Raw genomic sequence first — 26,608 nt, 5'->3', positions numbered from 1 at the left:
ACACCCCTATAGCATTAGATTATCACAGCCATTAATGATTTTTCCACCAAAACCCTTCCAACCTTTTTCATCAAAGCCCTTTATTCTCGAAGGATAAATTTTCAAGCAAAGAGGGATCAACAAACTAGTTGCTTGAAAGCTTTCCTGATGCTAGACTGAAGTTAGGAAAGGCTTAATGAAGGCTTTAAAATCCACCAGGGCTTCACAATGAACATCTGACTCAGTGATTTATGCATATTAATAACCTCAGTCCTACTGAGGCAAGCTGAGCTGTACATGTCCTCCGAATCTTAATGTCTTCAGCTCCACTGGGATTATTACAAATGTAAATTTCTAAGATTCTCAGCTATTAATCTCTGTCTGTCCTCCTGTTCAGCAACATAATGACTAATTAAACATCAAAAGACCTGTACAGGAGATCTTCTTTGACAGCTCCTGGCCCAGCTCTCTTCCCAAGAGAGGAATTCAAATGACAGGGACAAGTGGGTAGGAGCATATGAGCAAGCTACAAATCACTGCTATGAAATCTAAAAATTCCACATCAAATGTGTGTTAAGTCCTCGAGAACCACTCCCAATTACCTAGCCTAGCTGTTCATGTCCAGTGGATAGCCTTCCTAATGCTAAAGTAATTTGTATGTACGTCATGTAAAGAGAGCGCAATTTGAGCCCGATTTGTTTACTATAAGTAAAAAATGTAGTACTTACAGAAGAAGGCAAACCAGGGGGCACCTTTCTTACTTTCTTTGTCTGTAGAGGATCTGTACACAGAAAAACAACATTTCATCAAGTATCTACATGATAGATGAAAAAGAATAAATAGCTACGCTATACAGTTTTTTCTTTCCATGATGGATTTCTTATTTTCCAATTTCATGCATTTTTTATTCTGTGCCAACGAAATTTGTCTTTCACATCAATACAAGAATGTGCTTAAATATGTAACATACTGATGTTCTTCTCTAAAATAAAGCTTTGCTAAGTAATTACTTTAAATTCTTTCCATAAGGAAAGCAGTTATTCCTAAGAACACTAACACTGAAGGGTACACTGATGCCCTTATATGCTTGCTAAGAAACAAAGTAAGATTTTGAGATATATAAGGAGGAAAATGGAACTGATTAGCAAGAGAAATGCTTTCCCTTTCTACACTTCAGAATAAAGATAGAATTATCAAAAAGGAATTTATGACATGTTAAAGTATGATTTATACTCTAAAAATACTAACACGATGTACATTTCTATAGCTTTTAGACTATACCAAGGTTGTAAATAAACAGCAGATCTAATGACCTAATTACTTTTTCTTAAGTAATAAAGGCAATACAATTCAAATTTGCATGTAATTGTAAAGTTGGAAGCATGATACCTGCTTCCTTCTACCAATAATTATTGTAATATCACAAAAGTAACCAGCAGTTTCACTACCTAAATCAAGAATCTGAACCAGTTTAGTCAGCTGCTAATAAAATTAATCTGAACAGTATGCATGCAAATTAGAAGTTAACATGTTCTGAAGGCGAGTATCTGGCAAGATTACCAGTTCTACAGTTGACTGATTGAGTCTTCAATTAAAGTAACAAAATTCCTACCTTTCTATTTTCATTCAGAACATTTAATCACAATTTTATTATACAATATGACAAGATAAAGGTGAGATAAGGTGAGAATATCTGCTGGATACCTTTACTCTGATCATTCCCCATACGGCGCATTCAAAAAGAAAATAAAAGGACTTCTGGAAGAGATACTTACACTGCACTCAAAGTGTCACCTGGGAGGGAACACTGGTTTCAATGAACTTTAGTAGCAAATTTAAAGAGAGTTTGTTAAAATCCTGGTCAGGCAACTCCTTCTTGGGCATAAAATGGCCATAATTCAACTTGGCTTTAATTTCTCAGGCAACAGTTTTGTAACATTTAACTAGTCCATTAAAAGCAAGATAAATATTTCAGACATACTTTCTCAAGCCATTGGAAACAAGACTTGAGATAAAAGTGCACTTCCTTTTCCTGACATTTCTGGAAAAACATTTCCATAAATTTGTAGCCACCACCTGCCATGTCCCGGGTTACAGTCCCCCAGATTCAGCCATGACAGGAAGAGGAATATCATGCTGTTACCAGTTTGAACAGTACTACTCTAAAACCACCACACTTAGCTTCATTTTCTTTAATTTAATAATATCTGGAACTTACCAAACTCTATATAGTTTGCACAAGACACTAACTTAATCACATATTGAAGTATAACATAGAAATCAGACAATCTTGTTTAGGACTCAATCTCAAGGACTGCTTCATACCATAACCTTTCTGCCTACATCAGAATCATTCTCTGTCCAGCACTCAAAGTCATGCTCTAACAGCCCCCCTGTTACTCAAAACCATAGCAGGCTACTATTATAGTAGCTTCTCGCTAAAACCGATTCAATGGGGGCTAAAACATAATAATAATAATAATAATAATAATAATAATAATAATAATAATAATAATAATAATAAAATAATACCCAACTCTTTTCTATTACAATTCCAAGTGGCAAACAATTTCACTGAACTTTCCTCAGATTGTTCCTCTTCTGAAACAGATCTGAAGAACTGTTTCAGATTTGATTCTCATATTCTGAGGAACATGAATACTTACAAAAATATTTGTAAAGAAAGACAACCTCAGATTAAATGGCGGTTGTCTTCACAACAGGTTAAAAAGTTATATTAAAAAATGGTATTTTAAAATACATACAAATATACACGCACACATATATAGGTAAAGTTCCAAAGTAATATTTTTATAATTAAAGATTTAAAAAACAATTTCAAGCATGTTCAGGACTATCAGAAGTGCAAAGAGTTTGCACTTCTAGTTAATACTAAAGTTACTTCAAGAAACAGTTTGCATTTGATGAAATGCTATTTTGCGTGAAGTATGGTTTAAGTCATGTGGTTCCAACAAACAAGATTTTATTATGGAATTGAAGTGCTATACCGAATGAGGGGCATTAAAACTCCAAACAGAACTAGAGTAATCTTAATGACATAACATGCTAACATTGAAATATGGTAGCTTTTAAACTAAAATATCAGGTTACAGTCTCTCTTTTTATACCAAAAAGAATTTTTTAAAACTTGCACACCCAATTATTTGCGATAGTCTTATAGCAGAAACGATAGAACAGCTGGCTCATTCTTTATTCCCTAATTCAATAGAAAGTCTTTAGAGCTATGAAATATTACCACTGACTATGACCGAGTAGGAAAATTCCATTTATCTCTAAGTAACTCCAGAATAAAATATTAATACTGTCATAGGATTATAACAGTTTTTAAGCAAGTTCCTGCCTGCATATTTTGCAAGGTACTTGGATTTTAGGATAAACTACTAGTCTCCAATTGGTAAGAACTTTAAAGGCATGTTGAACCAATTACAATGAACTATATATTGCCCTGAATAAAGTTACTTTTAGCATATAAAAGGATAATTGTTTCCCCTTTGTGTCTTTCCCCTACTAAATAATGGTAATGACCTCAAGGTCAGGTATTTCCAGGAGTTAATGATGGCATGGGTTAAGGGCACTCAGCTGGTCATCAGCTCCTATCCATCTGTCATTATTGCTTTTGCAATTAAGGGTTTTATTGGAGTTTCGTGTTTGTTTTATAAGCAATACTGACCAGTGTTGAATCCAAACTAGCATGTCAAAGAAAATGTTAATAATTCTGGTTTCTCTCTTATATAGCGGTTTGCTCTAATTTGAATTGCTCAGTACAGAGCAATCTCCAGTATATAAAATGAACTGTCAAAGAAAATAAAAATCTGCAGAAATGCATCATGAACAAAAGTTTAAAAACTGTCTGTATTACCAAGAGCTGGTGAGTCATGAAGTGGTCTTCGGCGTTGATTTGTGCCAGAAAATGGGTAGTAGGGTGTTCCAGGTTTTCCTGAGGATGACAGCTGACCTGGACTTCCAAGCCCCATATCTGACCGAAGCAGACTAGACTGCAAAATATACAGAGAAAAGTAAAATTAAGCTCTATAACAACTCAGCTGTTAATATACCAGGCTGACAAACTATTAACCAAACGTACTGCTCTTGGCATTTATAGGAATTTACTGGGCTTTCAGTGAAGGTTTTAAGAGTTCAGAAAAAATGTTGACTTTTTAAAATTAGTATTCAGAGAATATACTATAGCATAATTCAGAAAGGCAGAGCAAGTTTGGCTGTGAGCCTCCAAAAAAACATAACCATTTCAGTTTAAAACATCTGAAAGAATCAATTCATACTTAAATTCTAAACAAAAATCATAATACTTTGTTTAGTTTGCAACGTAACACCTCTTCTATTACACAATATAAACATAATTGATAAAAACTGCTAAGAGTTTATAGTGTGACATTAGGTTTTAGCACATACTTAGAGATCCAGACTTGTCTTACAGTCATAAAAACATGGAATAATTGTCCAAAAAAAAAAATCAAACTCAGACAAAAGAGATAACAGATTAGATTAATGCACAGAACATAAAAAATTATGACATTTTAAAAACTTCAAACCAACAATGTAGTTGAACCCTACCCTTTTTGTTTCCTTTTCAAGTAGTAAATACAAAAACATTCTAAACACTTAACAAGTGCATTATATGTTGTTTGGCCTCACGTTATTTGGATTTCTTCTGTGAAACCAAAATGAATGTTGGTGATTTACGAGAACATAGTTTTTCCATGGTTGATACTATGCTTAGCCTTGTTCTTGTCTGAAAAATCCCCAGACTTGGAGTGAAACCCACAGAACTGTTTGTACAGAAAGCATAATGCTACCAGGCAGTAAAAATGCATTCACATTCACCGCTGCTTCACTCCTGGCTGTTGCATACAGCTTTCCTCATACAGCAGCATCCATTCTGTGTTACACATAGATAAAGACACTTTGCTTTTAATATCTGCAAGATCAGACAGTGTTTTAAGGTCACCATGGAACCAGGAGCCTTCAGAAACAAGTGATTTGATTTCTTCATACTTGGTCATTATGTCATGCAGTCTTTCTGTTATAAAGAGGGTAAAGCACAGCTGTCGGACGGCAGGACAACAGTTATGTTTCGCCTACATTCAAACTGTGCTAACATTTCAATTACCAGATGATGCTAAGACAGAAACTGCTGACTGGATTAACTTTTATACCAAAACAAACTTGAGGTGCCACCTAGTTGAAGCTTTTCCTTCAGCCCCACCACTCCCAAGCCAACTTTCCTCCTCCCCTTAAACCGCTCTCAGCAACAAAGTCCACGCACACCCATGGGTTCCAGAGGCTGTCAAACAAGCATGCTTGCAGACTGGATCACGGCAGGAACCATTCTAGCGCTGTTGCCTTCTAGGGCTATAGCAGCCCACCGGAATACGTGCAGAGGCCGTTGCTCCTGGCTCTTCTCACCTCTCCTTCTAAGACCTGAATACCCTAATTAATAAATAAATGTATTTTTTGGATTACATTATATCATTCAAGCTGGTTCTTTTGGTGTGATGACTTGTGAAAGGTGAGGCTAACTCACATGGCTCTCAGTAAGGTTCTAAATCTCTTCTAACTTGCAATGCACTGGGATTAGCAGAAAATCTAGAGTTCATCTAAAATTACAGACTATATATAAAAAAAGCAATAACCTCGAGTGCGTTTTTCCAGATAAAAGGTTTTGCATCGTGTCACTACTGAAATGTCTATCTTTTACTGGTCTGATGACTAATTTGAGCATGAAAAATCTTGTATTGTAATTTAAAAGAGTGGGATGTGAAAGAGTCACCCCATTACAAACTAAAGGAGGGCCCAGAAGTGTGTTAACTACTTCTTACAAATCTCTCACACAGTTTCAAGAACAAAGTTAATAATGATTAAAGATGTTAAGGTATAAAATTTCCCCTCAACTCAATTTCTTCATTCTTATTCTTACAATAAAACAGTATTTAAATTAGAATTGTTAATATAAAACTCACATTGAAATGAGATACCCTTATAAGGAGTGAGGTGATCTTTAAACAAAGTATACAGAAATCACGGGGGGGGGGGAGGGGCAAATCTGCTCCTAGACTGTTTCAAGATTTGCTAATTTTGCCTTGACAAACAGTTAAGAGTTTATTGTTTTGCAGAAAACATTATGATCATCAGAATGTCTGGCTTACATTGTGTAAGTCCAAATTTAGCAGAGATGCTATACTAAAAATTTATTAGAGTTTTAGTGGTGAACACTGTTCAGGAAACCCGGGCAACGTTTTGTGAAAAGCAGTTCCTCCAAACCAACACCGTCCAAAAGAAGATATGAAACCAGTTCTGCACTTGGCCCAAGACTTAACCTTCAGACCAAGAATACCCAGGACTGAAGGAAAACTTCTTTACATAGCCCGTGGGGAAAGGGAGGAAGTATTGTGATAGTTGTCATTTCAAGTAGCTGAAGCAAAGTCCCACTCACAGAATGCCAGAACCACTGAGGCTGGCAGGGCCCTCTAGAGATCGTCTAGTCCAGCCCCTGCTCGCTCAGAGCAGCTGACAAACACAATTAGGAACTACGTCCCATTCACGTTAAAGACAAACCTCCCCGCTCCCTGCCATAATCTCCTTCTGATCATTGGCAGTGATTTTGGAAATACAACAGGATCCATACAGATGCCTCCAAAAAAAAGGGGTGGCAGGGTTCTTAGTTCCTCTGTTCCTCTATTCACTAAGGGGAAGGCCGGGGGGGAAGATGACACACACACCAAAAAAAACCCAAACCAAACCAAAAAACATCCCACACAACACACCAGTAAAAACTCTTTAATTCACTTCTACCAAGCCATTCCAAAAGGCATGTGCCTATATCTTTTCCAGACTTAACCTCCAACCTTTACCTCATGACATTTGCCACCCTTGCTTTTGTCCTAAGCATTCCAGTTCTTCACATTTTCATCGGACTCTGAATTTCAAAACAGCATAGCTACTACAACAACATAAAGTAAGTGTGTATATATAATATAATACAAACCCAATAAATCTGAAGCTATGCAATGCACTGTAAATAAGTTTTCTGATCTATATTGTGTTTGGGTAAAAAATTTTTTATTAAAAAAAAGGAAAAAAAACCCAAAACACACAACCCTCTTCTACCATTCCCACAATCACATGAAGCATCTGTTTAAAATTTTATAATTGTTCCTCAGTCTTCCAAAATAAAATAAAAATAGATGTCATTAGTTCAGCTTATTGATTTTTCTGCCTGTCTGAACCAATTGAGAAGCAATATTGATTAGGACTGATCCTTTCCTAAGGGCATCTGATAAAGAAAGGAATACAAAAATACCACTGAGGATAGCAAAAAAGCTTTGTATTATCAGCACCAAGCTTCTCCTGACTAAGTGCCTGAGGTCCCTGCACAGAGGCTGATCACTTACACACGTAGTTCGTAGCATTCTCCACAGAGAATGTTCACGCTCACTCCGAACCTCATCTGCCAAGCACGGATCCAATTACTAAAGAATAATCAATGACTGGTTATTCTCCTGAACACTGCCGAGTCCAGTCTGCATTACCATTATAAATAAATAGGCATCACCCTTAGAAATCTGCCTCTCTGGATTTTATAAGGCATATTTCCAGTTTCAAAATAAACAAGAATTTATTTAAAGCAGTGTTTTACCTAAGGAATGTGTGTTCAATAACCAACCTAAAAAAAAGGAAAGAAAACAAAATAAAAAAGGCTTTTATTACAACGAACTAAGAACACAGCAAGCTTGATTCCAAAGAGAAGCGAGAAAAAGACATAAGTATGACTGCTTTACTTTTCAAATTTATCCCTTTCAGCAAAACCAAGAAACAGTTTTGACAGCCTCAGGGGAAATGGCATGGCCTAACCCAAAAAATAAAGGCTTTTACAAGGGCCACTATCTAGACAAATGCTTTAAAGGAGTCCTTTTCCTAAAAAGTATTCTCATAAAAATGAAATTCAGAGGAGCCATCTATTCAAACACTGCAAAGGTGAGGTCAGGGGAAAAGGATCCTATCTACATATGGAGGTGGGGTGGTGTATTTATGCACCTTTGTCACAGAAAACAAGTAACTTTGTATTGCAGCTGCACTTATGTGCACGCAAAGTTAGCTTCCATTCAAACTAACAAGCTAATCAACCATATGCTTATATCAAAATGGTATGCCTGAGATAAAAAAAGCTCCTTACTCAACATATTTTAAAATGGTTTTTAAATTGATTCTTTCAAAGAATTTGAGCATAAAGTAGGAAAGAGTTTGACTACTTTGGAAGTTTTCTTTTCCCCAGCCCAACTCTACAAATCTTTAGAATCCTGAAGATACAATTTGATGCCAAAATACTGCTCTGCCTTCAATGAACTTCTAGGACACCGGCCAGCAGAATTCTAATATGTTGGTAAACACTTCTTTGATTTTCTTTCTTTGATATAAAAAAAGAAATGTGGACAAGTAAAGGCCTACAGATGTCCTTATGTAATATTCCTTGCAGTTCTCAAACATTTGGGCTATATGTAGATAGGAAAGCCAAGCTATCCTGCAAAATACATGAACATTTTTAACAAACACACTCCATACACTACACTATCGTATATAAGATTTTACCTTTTCAAAAATGTATTTATTATAGGCAGTTAGCCTTGTGCTTTTTGGTCTAAATCTCGTTCACATTCATTTTTTAAATGCAAACGTATTAGCAAACACTTTAAGAACTCAGATTTTCCTAGTGTACCATAGCCAACCTATGCAATAGTTCCACCCAAAGACAACTGTGTGCCCTTACATTATTCATTATTTTCTATCAAAAGAATAATATGGTTGAGAATAAAAGCATTAGCCCATTATATGCAACTGATTATGACAGGGCCATTGTGCTGGCATAATAAGGCAGGCTGCTTTGGCAGTGAAATGAGAGCTGCAGCTCACCAACTGCAACTTAGATCTTGAAGCTGCCCCCCTTTTCCCCCAATAAAGTAGTCAACTGATTTTATTTTTCCTAGGTTTTTTTGCATTAGCTTCCTTTTCAAAAAGTTTATGCTTTGAGTCCCAGTAGTCAGGCTGTCCTTATTTAAGGCAGGAAAACTGTCTAAAGTTTTTTGGGGTTTTTTGTTTGTTTTTTAAAACTTACGTGTTTAGTTAAAAACTGGGAGCTTAGATACATTATTTTGTAAAAGTAAAGTAACACAACAGCACTCATCAATCAAAGCCCTCCATTATCCTGCCACATAGTTGTAGACAAACTCACTTGGCATTTCTCCATTTCTCAGAATTACGTAGAGCAGATAGTAAGTGCATTCCTTGCCTTACTATAAACTTGAAATGCTGCCCTGGGTAGAGCAAAAGTTTCACATACATGTCCTTTTATTCAGTGAGCCATTTGGTTGACTTAAAGCATGTATATAATGTGTCTTAATATTTCATGTCTTGCCTTATAGACAAACCTGACAATTTGCATGAGCTAGTTTGAAAGAACGTAACAAAATGGAGAAGTCAAACTGCTGAACTTGCAAAATCCCCCAGCTGTGTATGTTGTTACTGTGATTCCAAAGGAAAACCTAGCACAAAATTAAAACATGAAAAAAAATAATTGCTCTGTGAGACACCAGTACAGTACAGAGATTTGGGCTGGAAAAAGACCATTCACCTGAGTTCCACGTCACGCAGTTTAAGCCAAAAATATAACCAAGATATAAAGTGTTGAATTTCACTTTACTCAAGTCTCCAATCTTTGGAAACTATAATGAATATGCACTCCAAAACAGGAGCCGAATTTGGAAAAACACTGACATATGATGTAAATTCATTTTAAATTTAAATTCTAGAGATATGTTTGCAATTATCAGCATGTTGTTAAAGAATCTCATCCTGAGAATATCATCAAATAGTAATGTGAAATACAGTGTTACCATTTTGAGAACAAAGGGACCCTGAATGAGTAATCAATAGCAACTGGCAGAAAATGAGGCATTAATTATGATCCTCTCTAGTGTTTTGTCTCAAACAAGGTTTCATTAAATATATTGTGCTAACCTGTACATCTTCAAGCCATTACCAATAGATTTGATCAAATACATTTTTGGTCTGTTTCAGGAGGAAGAACATATCAGAATTAAAAAACCAAAACAACATCTAAGTGTTATATGATAACTTGAGCATTTTTTCTTGATCAATTTAAAGGAAATCAGGGGTTGCTAATAAAACATCTCAGGAGAGGATCCTCTAACAACATGCTGATAATTGCAAACATATTCCTCATTTTAAAAAAATACTCAGATCTTATAATCTCAATGTAGTCTCTTGAAAATTTAATTATCATCTCCTATACCTAAAGTATCATGCAGGTTTGAGAAGATAATGACAGTCATCCATCAACTGCATCCTGCCAGTGTAATCAGGCTAATCTAGCTCACTGGAGTAAAAAACAGCTACCTAGGGTACTAAATACTGAAGTGATGCAACATCATAAACAAAATAACAGACATTTAGTTTTACTGTCTTCCCAATTAATGTTAACACTGAAAAATATCAAGGTATTGATATATTCTCTTTTTACACCAAAGCTTTTCTGGATCACCGTGAGCTGCTTATTCAATGTCTATACCTAAGCAGAATCTGCTACTATGGATAATTCTGTTTATGTGTAAATATACAGTAAATATACTGAGACTGAGCACAGGGACAGAGGAGGGAGAAGGAAAAAGTTTATTCAGAATTCCAGATACGCTTTTTTAAGCAGAGGGAGGAGTAAAGATTAAATGTGAAGGGAAGGAAACATTTTGTATTCCTTCTGCATCTAAATGGTTTTAAAGCACCCGATTAATACAAATATTTTGAATAAGTCCCTTCCTTCTCTTTTGCAATAGTAGCTTCCCTGCACTGATACCGCATATTGGCAAGACTACAAATTCTGTTTTATGCTTCTGAAAGCGGCACCCTGCTGATGTTGGTGTCCAATCCCTGAGGTTATGCTGGCTCAGCTTGTCTTCGCTCATCCCCCCCGGGCAAGGTGTTTTTGTGTTGCTGACTGAATTCTAGGAAGGCATTACTAAGCATTGTGATTACAGGTCAGGCTCCCCTCCCTTTGCCTTTGAATCTTTTCACTACATTATGAAAACAGTAATTTGAACAGCTTCCTTACTGTGATTATACAAAAGCAGAAGGTTTGTGGAGAACTGCAAAATGTCAGAAGAGAAGCAGCTGAGGGGTTATTCATGTACTTTTTCATTTTTTGGTACCAGTCTTCCTGCTTTTCTCTATGATTACAAGATACGAGCATGAGAAGTCAACATTATAATAAAAGATTTTATGCTGAATCTTATTTACAGAAGTCAGACTATAAAGGATATTATAAAGCTCAAACTATCCTTGCATCTGTTTCTCCCTCTGCATCTTCAGCAAAATGATTTCAAAAGATTTCAGACCATTAGTAGAATGTTTCATGTATATGGTATGGAAGTTGTGCATCTCCTCTTCCACACAACCAAGAGAAAACATCTCACTTGCTCTAAGCACCAAGTCAGAACATGTGTAACATAACGAGGGTTCAAAAACTATCATTAATATAGCAACCAGATAGTTGTTAGGACTTAACATGGAGGACCCATATGTTTTCACATACAATCAAGTGAAAGCTAAGGCCAATACTAGGGTGCTAGTAAATGGGTACACAAGCCCAGTAAATATCTTGGGCTACAATCCCCTCCCCTTAATAAATGCTATCTTTCTCTCCCTGTGCCATCATGAGCACTATCACCTTGAAAAGCACTCCACAACACAACTGAAACCAATGCAAGTTGGATGGTTTAGTTCCACAGAAGAGGAATCAAAATGGCAAATCTGCCTTGTGCTTCTTTCCATCCACTGACTATCTGCTCAACCTACAGTCTCTCCTAGCCCATCCCGGGCAGCAAATGCTAACAGGTTGCTTACATCACTCTTATCTCCCCCTCCCCAGTTCTACTCAGGGCCTGTATTAATCCTGAGTAGATCCTGTGCAGATGCAAAGTTTGGGAAGGGACTTTATCTCCCTGTGAAGTAAGAAAGGTAGGTAAATGGGGTCTCAACATACTAGAGTAGTTATAGACAACAGGAATAAACACTTCAAGAAAATCCAAAAGTCAATCCAGCTCATTCAAACAGGCAGGTATGGCTGGGAAAAGAGAACTGAGCTCATCTTTTCTGCATCCTGCAATAATACCATACATTTGTAATTGAGAAGCACCCAGCTCTGAGGCAGTAAGATTAGCTGGACGCAAACAGTAATTGGCCAAAGAAATTGTATCTGCACTCCATGGTATAACATGCTTTTTACTTCCTTATGCAGCAGTGTGTAAGATACTATATATATATATCTACAGGATATTCATTACCTTAAATACAATCAAACACAATCGAAAATTAAAAGGAGGCAAGAAAATTTGCCAACCCTAAACAGTGTGAGAAAGAGAAGGGCAAAGACAAGTAACAGTTCGTCTGCTAAAGACATTCAAAATGACTCCTTGCAGAACTGCTCCCCTTTTATAAATAGCATCCCTCCCCCAACTATAGCTAATTTCTAACACCTGCTACCCACTTCATTGGGGCGGATGTCTTCCCTGATTAACTTCAGGTGGTCACCTCCAGCTCTGGAAAAAGAAGTCTAGCCTGTGCCCAGTACATTTTTACATTCTAAAAAGGTTCTGCAGGCTCCTTATCTGCTGAGAGACAGGAGATATTTTCCCAATAGCACAATAAGTAATTCACTTCTAATAAATCATAATCAAGAGAAAGTTAATATTGCTTGATTTTACTTGAGAAGTAAAATGAAGCAAAATAAACTCAAGCTTGGACATTCCATCTGCCCTTAAACTGTATATCCCTCTCCCCATCCCAACCTTTTAAGACAGTATCAGCTGGCAGAATCCAGAGTCACTGCTTCAGTTAACATTGTGTCAGCGTTTCCTTCAGAAGCCGCATTTCTTAGAGATTGATAGCTCAGCTGTAAAAATCTGCTTTGGGGAGACACCTGATATCAAAGGTGTCAGAGAAGAGGAGATTAAAAAGAGAAAATTTACAAAATAAAATCAGTTTGTCAGCTTTAAAGTTATATTGGTATTAAAAACCCCACACATGTACAAGCCTTAAAATTTTTATACTGCCATAACTCAGTATTACTTGGATTTAAATAGACATTGTTCTCCATACTGTTTCTAAGACTATGTGAGAAAGGAAGAAAAGCAACTGGTGCCACTGCTTGTAGTCTTCCCAAGGCCCCACAGATAAGAAAGGTCCAGAATATCATGTATTTTTCTGCCTCACTGGAAAGATCCATCTGAAGCATCTTCAAACATACTGCCAGCAGTGAGCAGAAGAGCTTTCTTGTTGCTGTTTAATAGATACATTAGCTGTTTAATAGATTTAAATGTTGCTGTTTAATAGATACATAAACAAACAAACAAAAAAAAATCCCCACAAACAACAAAAACAAACACCTTGTGGGTCCATAGCTGATGCAATCTGACATCTTTTATTACCAAAGTGAATTCTAAAATTTTTTTACAAACTACAAAACAGTAGCCCCTCTATAGCACCTATGCTTTTTTATAATTAGCATGTTTAAAGTATGCATATTTTTCCTTATTGTACACAATTACATTGAAGTGTATATTCTATATGTATGTATTTTTTATTATTATTTTTTAAAAGATCTAATTTCAAAACCTGGAAGTTTAAAAAAAAAAAAAAAAAGCAAGCCTGAAGGGGTCTGAGACACACTAGCTACAAGGTTTAGCCTAACATTCTCCAGAGACAATTATCCATACTCTGGCATCCTTTTGCCACAATATTAGTTCCTCTACTGTCTACCACCTAGGTGTGGTCTAAATATGCCTATTTTAAAACATTCCTGAGACAAGCTATTTACATTTTCCTGTTAATTTAAACCCTTTCATTAGTTCCCCCCCCCCCTTTTAAAATCTTTTCAATAACACTACAGCATCATAGGAGCAGATGGCACATCCTCAACACAGAATAACTATCTAATTATTTCTCTCAAGGAAGCCAAGTAGGGATAGAAGTCTTGGAGACAAGCAATAAAAAAAGTTTCAGGATATGAACACAATTCCTACAGGAAGAAATGAAAACTGCAGAACTCTGGATGTGTACGAGGGCTTGCATGTGCAAACTTCAGACATACCTCAGGTTACCCAAGAAGAAACTATGAAGCACTCACTGGCCCTACAAAGAAACACCCAAGATATTTGTTCTGCACAGTTGTCCATTACTTCTTCCATCTTCCAGCAAGACATCTAGTGCTCACTATTCTTTGACATATAATGCCACAGTAAAGCATGTTAGTAGTGGTCTAGTATTAAGGTAATGAATTATTAAAAACATAGCAAAGCATCCTAGGAGCAACTGCAGAGACATGCTGCCATGCTGCTATTTGGGGGCTACACCTGCAGATCAAGAAAGACTTGTTTGGAAGCTTTCATACACATTTAAAGAACAACCACATTTTAAAATGCGATATGCTACAAATACCTTTTTTTTTTTCTTTGGCTCACACATTTTAAGTAACATCTCAGCTGTCAGATACCACTAAAACACTACTCTATCCCACTATTCAAAATCATTCATTTCTCTTTCACTCTTGCCACTTCCAAGTTTTTTGTTCTTACAAAACATGTATTTCAAATTACAGTTTTCATACTGTTCTTTGCTTTTCTGGTTTTGTCAGTAAATCTCATTTCGGTTTCCCACATACGTTTTTATACACTCTTACCTCCTAACATTCACATTTTTGCCTGTATGCTTATTCTTCCAGCTGTTTAATGTTACCTGATGCCTTACAAAAAAAATAAAATTAGTTAATCTTCTCCATTATAATATATACACATCTTACAATTATATAGTTTATGAACATATTAAAAATACTTTTAAGTTGGTGCTATTCAGTTATATTACTTTTTCTCTATGCAGCAAGCTGGTTTCTACACCCTACTATGGATACTTGTTTTCACTCTTGCTTGCATATTCCTCACCACCTCACCAGTAACACAAAAAAGTTGCCATTTTTGCCTATGCACAATATGAGCGAGCTTTTATGTTCTCCCTAGACAACTCAAATTTCTGGATTTCTACTCTTATTACACTTCTTCAAGCTGTGAGATAGCTGTTAGAGAGAGTGTGCTCTGAGATACTACTTTCCCCAGCATTGCAGGATTGTTCTTTAGATTTGCATTCTGCTCAAACTGCTTTAAAGTCTTTCTAAATTCGAAAGAGGCAAATTACTGACTATGCAAAGGCAAAGTAACATACACTTGCAAACAGTTCTTTTGCCAAAGTGATCATCTGTTAAATTGCCCAAGAAATTGGTGCTAAAGGCATTTTTTTTTGTTTATTTCAAAGTTCTTACAGTGTGTTTGTTAAGAAGCAACTTAAATTTTTTTTGCACAAAAATAAAACAAACCTTTTAGTCTGTGAAGGGTGTAACACCTAATAAACACAGTTTTTCAATGCTTGTAAATTTATTCTTTAATACATTGCTAAATTTGCAAACAACAAGATGCAAACCTTTAAAGTTCCACATTAAATTGTGAAGAAAGCTGTCTTAAGTCAATAAACACAGAAGGGTCACAAATTTTTACTAGAAACCCAAGAGTATGCATTCCAGTTGCTCAATACCTATACTGTATTAAATTCTGTAATATTTTTCAGCACAAGGGAGTCAGGCATATACAAATCTAGCTTTCTCTGACCGGTACCCAGATGAGGAGAATGTTTCTATGTTGAATCATAGCAAAGGTGGAAGATGGATGAGTTTGTTCCAATTTACTTTACCAATCGGTGAGAAGTCAGCTAATTTTTTCTCCAAGGTACTACCCAAGTAACAGCATACATTTACAGTAATTTAAGAACCACAAAACAGATGCACAAAGATGCACAAAGGCCACTACATCTGTCTTACTATTCCAGTGAAGCATATTTTTTTTTCCTGATAAAGAAGAAATTGGTAAATCCTGTAAAGTTGTCTGAAATTATGTCTTAATATGTTTACTTTAAGTATATTCCCATAAGGAGCACTAAGTATGGTGCTAATGTGCATAAAATGTTACTGTCATACTGCAAAATTCAGGCTAATTTAATAATGCCTGATGTGCCTTACATCATGTTGCAATGATGCAATAATATGCTGCTAAATGAGTCACCTCACATTAGCTTCACAGCAATAGCAGAGCTGATGGCTATTGAAGGGAAAATGGTGTTGCAGTATTACTGGAAACATTGATGGGCCAGCTTTCTATTGGAATTTTTTTCTTCATCCAAAAAATAAAGATTCTGAAGCAGCCTTATTTATTACCAATATGCACAAAACTTAAATAATAATAGCAGCAGAAACAAGTTAAAAATCCATCTGCCACTACTAAATAAAATATATATAGTATATACAATATCATATAAATTCTTCATGTGCTCTCTATGTAGTACTATATATTTCATACTGCATGAAACAGTTGCATATGTATATATATCATGTACTATAGAGTAGCATATTTTATAGATATAATTTTACATAGACTAAGTGAAATGTATTTAGTAAATATAATCCATAGCTCCTTCCAGCATTCACGTATTCTACAGATTTATCAATTAAACTTTTTTCTAAATGGTTTTTATAACATTTAAAGTGTCCCATCATCATATAGAACATACAGATTAGAGAGTTAGAAAAATAAAGTAAATTAAGATACGTCTCTTTATAGAAAGGTTACTGGTGAATGCCTCTAATTCTTGCCTAACATCCATTACATTTAGCACTCGATCTTATCTCCTTTCTTGCACTTGGGATAGTATGCGGACTTGAAATTATTATGAAGAGAAGGTAAACGTGTTATCTCCACATGTCAAAAAATCCATAATGTCTATTTTTCATGCATGATTGTTTAGAATTAAAACAGAACATTAAGGGGACAGTCACAAATAATTTACTATCCTCAGCTTAGTGATGCCAGTGGGGAGAGACAGACTTTACCAGGCACATGAGAGCAGGCACTGTTAGGCTAAAGGAGCATCCCCCCTTTCTCCACCAATTAGCTGGGGCACTTACAGGCTCAGGGGGATAAAGTTAGCTTCTGTGAAGACCCACAGAAACAATTAGAAGAATTAGTCTAACAGCTACACATGTATTGCACATTTATCTCAATTTCACTTTGAAAATAGTGCCGATTCCTGGCTTTCTTAGAGCTCAGACCTGTCAAAGCAATGTGCAGTGACAGCTGGGTACCTTTTTGATGATATTGGAAATGGGGGTCATGCATTCCATATCTGAAGTCTAATCTCGTTTCTTTTACATAAGCTACAGTTTTCAGTGTTAAATTACACAAATGTAAAGAAACCCCTTTTTATTACAAGAAGCTTTCTGAAAACTTAATCTATATCTGATTTAAGATTTGTGAAAAGATACCCTTCCCAAATCTGCAATTACACAGCCAACAGGAATGGTGGAATCCCACACAAAAATCATAAACGACACCTACCCCCAACCCCAATTTGAAGACACAAATCAACACATTGTGTCAAGCCATGTAGCACTGCATTTCATTCTGATAGCAAAATATAGTTTTTACATTTCTTCTAAAAGCTGTCAATTCTTTGTCCAGATAAAGTTTTTGACATCCATCTAAACCAGCTCTGCATAAGCCTCGATTTGTCATCTTTCCCATCCACTTAGAGTCTATATACTCTATGAAACATCAGAGAGAAACAAAAGGCACTAAGAGTTGGAAAGGTGCAGAATATAGTGAAGGCCTGTCAGAAGGAGAAAGAGTATGCAGTAAAGTACAAATAAAGCCAAAAAAGGAAGAGGATTCAGAACTTGATTGCAAAGCACTAGATAAGCACAGGTTTTAATGTAGCACACAAACATACACCATTAACCTTATTAACACTAAACCACATAAAAAACACAACTTAAGACAAATGCAACTACCTTATTCAACACTGTTATTTGCATGAATGGGCACAGTGCACAGTGCTATACTCTAGGATTCTCCTTTTTGGCTTGCTTAAAACACCTGATGGAAATAAAACCTGAAAGTATGCACTTTCTGTTTGGTAAAATATTAATAAATTAGGCATATTTACATTCTTGTGACTAAATGTTATACCTGAATCACATTTCTTTACCTAAGTTGCTTAGATTTTTAAGCTACATTGAAAATCAATCACACTTAAAACTCCTACAGCCTAAATATAAAGCCTGTAGGTAGCTAACAGTCCATACAAATCACTGCTTAGATCATTTTCAGTAAAGGGTGAGAAGTGATAGTAAGTCTGAAGCATTTCAGTTTACAGCAGTCTTGAAAATTTTCATTCCAGCCCTCTGTAAACTTAATAGGAAGTAAAAATTAAAACTCATCACACATCCACACCAGGTTATTAATACCATTTACACCACTGACATATGGAAAGAACTTTGATAAGAGAAGAACAGGTTAGAGAGTATTTGGAGAAGTTAGGTATTTTCAATTCATCTGTACCCAACAAGATGCTTGGAAGACTGGCTCTTGACATTCTTGCAATTTCAAAAACGTTAGCCACTGTCTTTGAAAACTCATGGTTTGGACAGAGTGCAGAGACTAAAAAAAGAAGAGGGTTGATTTGTTTGTTTCAGGGAAGAACAAAAGCAGTGGCCTGTAAATCCTCAACAATTTAAATTTGATTTTTTGGAAGAATACTGGAAGAAATCAACTGCAAATGCGAGAAGATAACAAAGAACTGATATGGATTCAGCTGGAATAAACTATGTAAAACCAATCTCACTTCCTTCTCAGACAGCATAAGAGGTGTTTTAATAAGGCTTTTACTACTTTCACATTTCACAGGTGAAGTAAGGAACCAAGGACAACTAAAACTGCTGCTGAATACAGAGCATAGCTGTTTACGGTAGCTGGGAGTTCATGATCAACACTGGGTGAATGTATTAACTGAGACTTTGCAGGCATCTGTTTTGGGCATCATTCTACCTCTTAATTAGTAACTTAGATGAAAAATGAAGACCACATTTACTAAATTCACAAAGCAAATAACCCAGAAGGATCTACAAATGCAGTGCAAGCCTGGAATTCAAAATTCCACTGATGAATTTAGAGAAGATAGAAGCAACGTGTTAAGAAGTAAATACATTTTTGCATATGGAACCTGTAAACTGAAAAACGTAGGCTGAGGAATGACAAGCTGGCCAGCATTACCATAAGAAGGTACTGGGAAATTTTAGATCATCACCAATCAAACAAGTATCGAAGACTGAATATTTGTTATGAAAAAGGCAAATACCACACAGCAAAAAATTAACAGTATTGTCAGAAAGATCCAAGGAATTTCTTTTTGCCATAATCGTAAGGCCTTAGATGAGGTACTTTACCTAGTTTAAAACACTGGAATTCCCTAGGGTTGTGAACCTACTGGAGAACATCTAGAGCAGAGCACAAGCTTTTCTACCAGTATTTCAATCTGATACAGACCCTCTTACATATCCACTATGAAAAATATACCTGCGCTGTATTCTGCACTATAGACACCAATGTAAAAATTAAGACCATATATGTCTTGTCTTATCTAAGGACTCCTTTATCATCTTAATCATCTACTGGATTTACAGCTTCTACAGACTTAAGAGTATAGATTCTTCTCTGTGTCCACTGTCTGTAAGACAAGAGTTAGATGCTTTAATTACAATTATATTTAGATAAGGCATCAGGGAAACTTTTTAAGAGTAAGTACATTTAAGTAATGGAAAACAAAACCCAGCACGGTCATACAGTCTCCTCCATCTCTAGAGGTTTTTAAGAACTGACTATGTGAGCATCTGTCAGGGACAGTGCAGCTGATTCTTCATTCGGATTGTCAAAATGACCTCTCAGGATTGCTTTCGACCTTCTTCTCTATGATTGCTTTCAAACATTGTAGCTACAATGAGAGCTGTATTTCAGGCACTGCCATGGATTTATGAAAAATATATTTTAAAAAATTTCAGAAATCCCACCATGCTCAAAGTTAGCAAATGATTTAAAACACTGTCCGATTTAGCTGATAAGACCAAATTAAAGTACAACTGTAACTTATCACATAAATTTACATTGAATTAAAACTTAATTGAAAGTTAACTCTGTGATCATTTTCTATTATCCTGAATATAAAAACAAAACAGATTTACCTAGAACAATATTATTGCCATACACTAAAAGCGTTTAAGAAAGAAGAAACTATGGCAGAGGAAATAGTAGGAAGCGTATCAAAGGAAGAAACAGAATCAGAAGTGATGTTAACAGAAAAATATGTATAAGAAGTTGGCTATAAAATAGCTACATGTAAAAAATTAATATTAAATGGTACTAGATATAAACAATTAGGAGATATAAAAGACATTTTCTTCAGTGAGAAGCCAAACAACAGAAATTACACGCATTACTGCAAAGCAAAACAGAATTTTATGCAAAGTTAACATAAACCAATTTTCTAATACAGAACATTAACTTAATGAAAGAGTAACGTGGAAATTAATTTGCTTCCAAACTAACGTCAAGTTTAAGCTATTATATTTAAATACAGTACATATGGAGTTATTTGAACAATAGTAATAACACTAATACAATGTTTTATTGTAGAGACTGGCAATAACGTGAAGCCCATAACTTGAACTTAAAGAGGTATACTGCTTTTTGTGAGAATATTACTGAGAGCTCACCCATACAGTTACAAATGGGTCTTTGTTCATCACATCTGTGTTGCAGAGAAGTAGTAAAGGCTGTGAGAATAATCCTTTCTTAATAGGGGAAGCTATGTTAGGACTGCATTGCCACACGGTGCTGCCCATTCACACTTCCCAAACTACTAGTTAAAAGACTCAAAACCAAGATGTCAAAGTTGTATGCTAAGTTTTATCTTCTAGAATAAAGATGTTCCTGAAAGTATCAGTTCAAAGCAAATAGTCTACTTACAGTAAAATTAAAAAAGATTCCTCTTTGAGAAAACAAGTGTAACAAATTAATTTCTTAGAATTAAAAACATAATACAAGTTATTTAAATCTTTGTCAACAAATACTGAGTGTAATCAAATGCTAATTACACTTTTTAAACATTCAAACTTCCTGTACATTCAAAACAGACTTTTAAACAATGATCAGAGTATTCTTAATGTGGCTCATTAGAAATAACATGGAAGAAATCTTCACTCTAAAATGAAGATTTAGAGACATAAAAAGAAAATTTTCTTAATTAAAAACCACATCATTGAACCCACAATATAACACTATTACACTGGATAACCTGATTGTTAAAAATTGAAAGCCTAGTAACGCTGTTTTCCCTAAAAAACGCACATGAACTCCACTAGGAGTAACAGTTAACTAATGAACTATATTCAGCAATTACTGATATTTTTTGACAAATTATATGTGAAAAATCCGAGTACCACAGACTAATCGTGATGTGCAATCAGTACTGGTCTGCAATTCTGTTCACAGACTTGAAGAGAGGAACAAATAACTGCAAAGGGTAAGAAAACTCACTTCACAATCTCTAGGAAAGATGCGATACACACAACTGAAGCACATTGCTCAATATGTTCAGACTAGTAACAATCTCCCTTTTACTGAAAACATAGGACTTCATGCTCCTGAGCTACAGAATCAGTTCCACTTGCACATAGCAGAAGTATCTCCTCTAAGTGGATGTACGTAAGTGCAAGGCAATTTGACAGCACAGAACCCAGAAAATTTATGCTACAAATTGTAGAACACATTCTTGTTTATTATGTTTGGTAGCCTGACACATTCAAGTAACTTAAACTAAATTTTAGTTCAGATTATTCCATTTGCTTTCAATCATCACTATACTTACTTGACAGCCTGGTAACGCCGTATCTCGACCATACAATGGAAATGGACCTCTATCTGAGGTTTTTCCTATAAGAGACAGACATTTGAAATTAGGTTCTTTTTAAAATCTGCTAGATATCTGCATCAGTTGTTCTTATATATGCAATTCAAAAATTCTGTTAGCATCATAGTAAATTTACAAAAATTAAGTGGCATGAATAAGAGTAGGCTTTTATACATCTGTGTTTAACACACCCAAACAGCACTACTGTAATAGATGACATACTTACTTAATTCCATTTCTTAGGTAACTGATCAGTAAAAAAGAACTACTGCAATTTTTCATTGTTATAAAATATCCCTATCAGTATGCTTAAATAAAAAGGGCAAAGGTCCAGCTTCACTTCCATTATGAATGAGCAAAGGTAAAGACACTTTCAGTCATTTCTCCTTCCTATATGAAACTAACACATAGCTGGTATCATCTTAGGTGATGAATATACTAAGCAGTAAAATAAAACCAAAAAAAAACCACATGAAAAGTGAACAAAAACTTGAATTCAGAACAACAAGAAAACCCACACCAAACTTAAACCATGGCTGAATCATTCTGCTCTTGTCACTCATCCCTTAAATCCTTAAAAATCCTTTCGTTTCGCGTACATTCCAGGCAGACACAAAACTCAAGCAATACAACTGGTCAAGACAGCAAAACAGACTCTTCTCTTCTGCCATATATGCAATATTTGTCTGTAGGTAGCACATACTGAACATAGTGCCTTGTGCAGAGTGGCTGTCCTCTGATGTTGCTGTCTGAGGTCGTAAGACATTAGCAATACATGTGTCAATTCCAGAAAAACTACTTAGTGCTGTATTTGTTGGTCATGCTACCAAACGGGCATGTTTGTATATTAAAACTCAGTGTGAAAGTCCTTTAGTAGGGCTCAGAAATTTATCAATCAACACTTTTTAAAAACATCTTTAATAGAATTCTCTGCTGAACAATGTCAAGAATCAGACAGTCGTCAAGTATGTGCGTGAGAGAAAACACCAAGTGCATATGTGTGCCCTAATTACGACACAGTTAGAACTAAGAAACACCCCATAACACCACTCAGAGTCTTATCCAAAGGTAAGCCTTAATAAACCACGATACCTATCTATTTGAAAATGAATGTCATCTTACCCAACTAGGCATTCCCTTTTCTAAACAATGCATGGGTCATCCACTCCTCATAAGAAGAAAAAGTAACCTTTCTTACACATTCCCATTTCAGTGATAAATAGCTCCACGCTATTGCAATTGCACTTCTAGAACAGGACTTCCTTTGCTTTTTCTGATTTTCTCTCTTACTACCAAAAATCCCTAAATGTCATTTCATAAGAGGAAAAACTAAAACATGCTTATTGTTCATTTAAAAAGTACATCTTGTGTAAGCAGAGAGGAAGAGGAAGTTTGAATCTCTTGGAACAACGTCTCTGCAAGATTGTAATCTTGATAACTACAGGTAGTCTGGTCAACAATAGCTTGCTTGAAAAATGGCAGCTCTGCTGTAACAAAGGAAGGAAAAAAGTTAACATTTTTCTGCTGAAGCAATTTGCCTCTAACAACTATTGGGCACCAAGCAAATAAAATACCTAGCATGCAAAATCATATGAAGTAGGATGAATCATGCTGTTCATATTAAACCAGACTCAGCATTTTCTTTCCAGAAAATGAGAATCTTATACCACATGATAAACAACTTCGACTGAAGTATGCAGTATTCCAGGCAGGCTTTAAAACAAATATTTGTACAAGAGTCAATTACAGAGGCTAGAAAAATTATGATTTAAATTATGGTTTGTGTAGCAAGCAAGAAATTGTTAAGATAAGAATGCATAAAATCATGTTATTTAAATGTTATCACTTTAAAAGTTTGGCAGGTTCATACTAAAGGAAAAAAGCTGACTAGAATAGCCTAATCTATACTAAATTTAGTTCTAAGAAATGATCGAGAAAAATCAAGGCTGCACTGCCTAATTATTTATCAATAGTTAGCACTGGAGCGAGTTAACATTTAACCTGTGTTCAAAATGGCTAAGCTTTTCAATGAGGGGTTTGGAAAGCAACCTAGGATCAAGTTCAAGACAGTGCCAAACACATTCCCAATGCAAGCACTCAGATATGACTCTCAAACCTGCAATAGTGTCACTATGTTAAAGGTTCACATTTTTAAACAACAACAAAAATCAACAGGCACACACTACAGAAACACATGTTGAGCCCACACTCAAGTCCTGTTCCTGGTTCTCTCTTGTACTGTGGAACTGCACTCTGTTGTCCCTTTTGTGGGACTGGAGCACTGTGCTAGCGGCATAATCTTCACATTCACATAGCAGAAGGATGGGAGAGAGAAGGTGAGCTGTCCCGGGCACCACTAGAGCACACCTGTTGCACTGTTCATAGGAGAAGAGGAAGGACTCCATCAACAGCCCCTGAAGCTTCACTGATACTACATCAAAAAGGTTTCCCAGCATCGTGCTGCCTGGCAGTATCACAGGATGGTTTCACTATCAACACCATGGAAAAGTGAAAGAGTATTGACTACGAATTGCCTGTTGTCATTTCAACACACTTCAGCTGCTCCAGTCTAGGCACAATGCTATTCTCACTATTTAAAACCTTGTAAGCAAACATCACAGGTAGTGTTTACTTATCAAAAGAAAGCGAAAATACTTAGCAACTACTCCACATAGTGAGTCAAGTACTTGGAAGGTGGATAATGTGAAGTTTGAGAAGACGACACTTCCTCATTGGTTTAACAAACAAGGTAGGTCCCACGCGTGATGTCTGATCAATGCATGCGCAGCCTCTGGCACCCAATAAAGTTCAAATACATAGCTAAATATATCAAAGGTGGTTTTTAGCTTTTCAAATACCTTTCTTAATTATTCAGATTCTCTACAGATTGACAGAAGAACATAAAAATGTAGAGGTTACTGTAAAAACCAAACTTGCTGGAGTACCAGTGTTTATGAGCATGCAAACTTTAAAAATACAGTGACACTGAAAGCCAAAGCAGACCCTGAAATGTTTTGCAGGTTTACCCCACAAGATTTGCTGTTGAGTATATTATACCCCCCATCTGATTGTATCCTCTCCACCCTCTCTCAAGAGGGTCTTGTCTCAGTCAGTGCTCACTACACAGATGGCAATAGTATCTTTTTTTATTATAGCTGCAAATTCAGAAACATTAATGCTCAGCATTAAGGGGACATGAGGAAACTCACTACAGCACCAGACATTGATTGGAAGAAGGAGAGCGGTATGCAAAAACACTATTAAATGACAAAATCCTCATTGAATGTTTTCATTTGCACAGGTCTGTGTAAACATGGCTGTAAGGTAGTGTGTAGACATTCCAGCCTGGAAGGTAAAGTAATGCCCAACTGAAATTTATTTCCTCTTCAGATCCTATTTTATTTTCATAAAATATTCAAGAGAAGCAAAGCAACTTTGGCCAGTTTGCTCAACCCCAACGCTTCCCATCAGACCTGTGCTGTAGGGCCTCCTACACAAGGCTATTGTGAATCATCAGCTCCTGGATCACCTTTAGCATGTACCTCCTAACTCACATGTTTCAAAAGTTATGTGTTGTCATTTTAGAAGCAAAATCTATGCCTTGCTTACAAAGTACCATCATGGTAAACTTCTCTTCAGGTTACATATTGGTGGCTCTATATCCCAGAGTTTTGTCTTCCAACCAGATTTGAACTAAAGCAACGGACTTTAAAAATAATTTGAGTTGGTTATATACAGAAATCTTAAATCTGCACAGATCAACTCACAAGGCATTTGAATCTTTTAATAACTTGGAGGGAGTTTGGGTTTTGTTTGTTTGTTTTTTGTTTGTTTGGGGTTTTTTAGTAAGTTTCATGTGTTTTCATCAACAAAAACTTCAATGACCTAATCACTACCTAACAGGCTTAAAGCCCAAGGACTATAGAGTTAAAAGAAACCCAACCAAGAAAACCCCACTAAGCATTTTGAATCACAAGTATTTCCTAACTTCATAAACTTAAAACCTTGACACATTCTGTACCAATTCAAACATTAATAGGCATTTAGTAAATAATTATTTTTCTCTTGCAATCGCTTGTCTAAATGTAATACATTCACAACTTAATATAGCTTTTGAATACTGCACAAGGAATTGTATTCCATAATAAATCTATCTGTATAACAGCTGTGCAGCCTAAATACTCTTAACACAGAATGAACTGAAACAGCAAGATGCAAAGTGATAGTGAGCTGAAAACAGCACTACATTAACTCAGTTGAGGACTACTTCAGTGAAAGTGCTATAAATGCCTGCCAGTAGTAAAACAGCCTTTTCCCACTGCTTCTAGATAATTCTTGGTTTATGAGAGGATAACAGAACATAACACTGCAAAAATTACTTCAATTCCCACAGAATTAACCCTTTACAGACTAAAGACCTTTCTATACATTGCAAAGAATTTATTTGGTTGGCAATATGGAAAGCACCAACATTTTTTCATGAAGCAGTGTTTATCCTCCAGTGTGAATACCATAGTGACCACAGCTGGCAGCTGCTCTGTTTGTCAGACATGAAGTATGTCTGCCCTACTTGTACAGATAATCATCTTTCAGTGAATCTTGAAGCATGTTTTTACAGTTCCTAATCATCATTTCATCATTGATAACACTGTTAACCGGTCACAACAGATAGCCCACCCAAAAGTCA

At 35.9% G+C, this 26,608-nt stretch overlaps 1 protein-coding gene across 9 annotated transcripts in view; it reads right to left on the bottom strand.

Annotated features, from left to right (window-relative positions):
- TCF12 (transcription factor 12) overlaps window positions 1–26,608 on the bottom strand; it is a 175,572-nt gene that overhangs the window by 52,877 nt on the left and 96,087 nt on the right. For all 9 annotated transcript variants that reach the window (XM_072871703.1, XM_072871701.1, XM_072871698.1 and 6 more), the window contains exons 7-9: window positions 21,880–21,944; window positions 3,860–3,995; window positions 708–760 (exon numbers count right to left, since the gene is read on the bottom strand). In XM_072871703.1, the coding sequence (XP_072727804.1) occupies window positions 708–760; window positions 3,860–3,995; window positions 21,880–21,944 (254 nt within the window). The remainder of the gene's footprint in view (window positions 1–707; window positions 761–3,859; window positions 3,996–21,879; window positions 21,945–26,608) is intronic.

The sequence above is a fragment of the Ciconia boyciana genome, chromosome 8 (genome assembly GCF_034638445.1).
Source record: "Ciconia boyciana chromosome 8, ASM3463844v1, whole genome shotgun sequence".
NCBI lineage: Eukaryota > Metazoa > Chordata > Aves > Ciconiiformes > Ciconiidae > Ciconia > Ciconia boyciana.
This window is presented reverse-complemented; position numbering and strand designations above follow the sequence as displayed.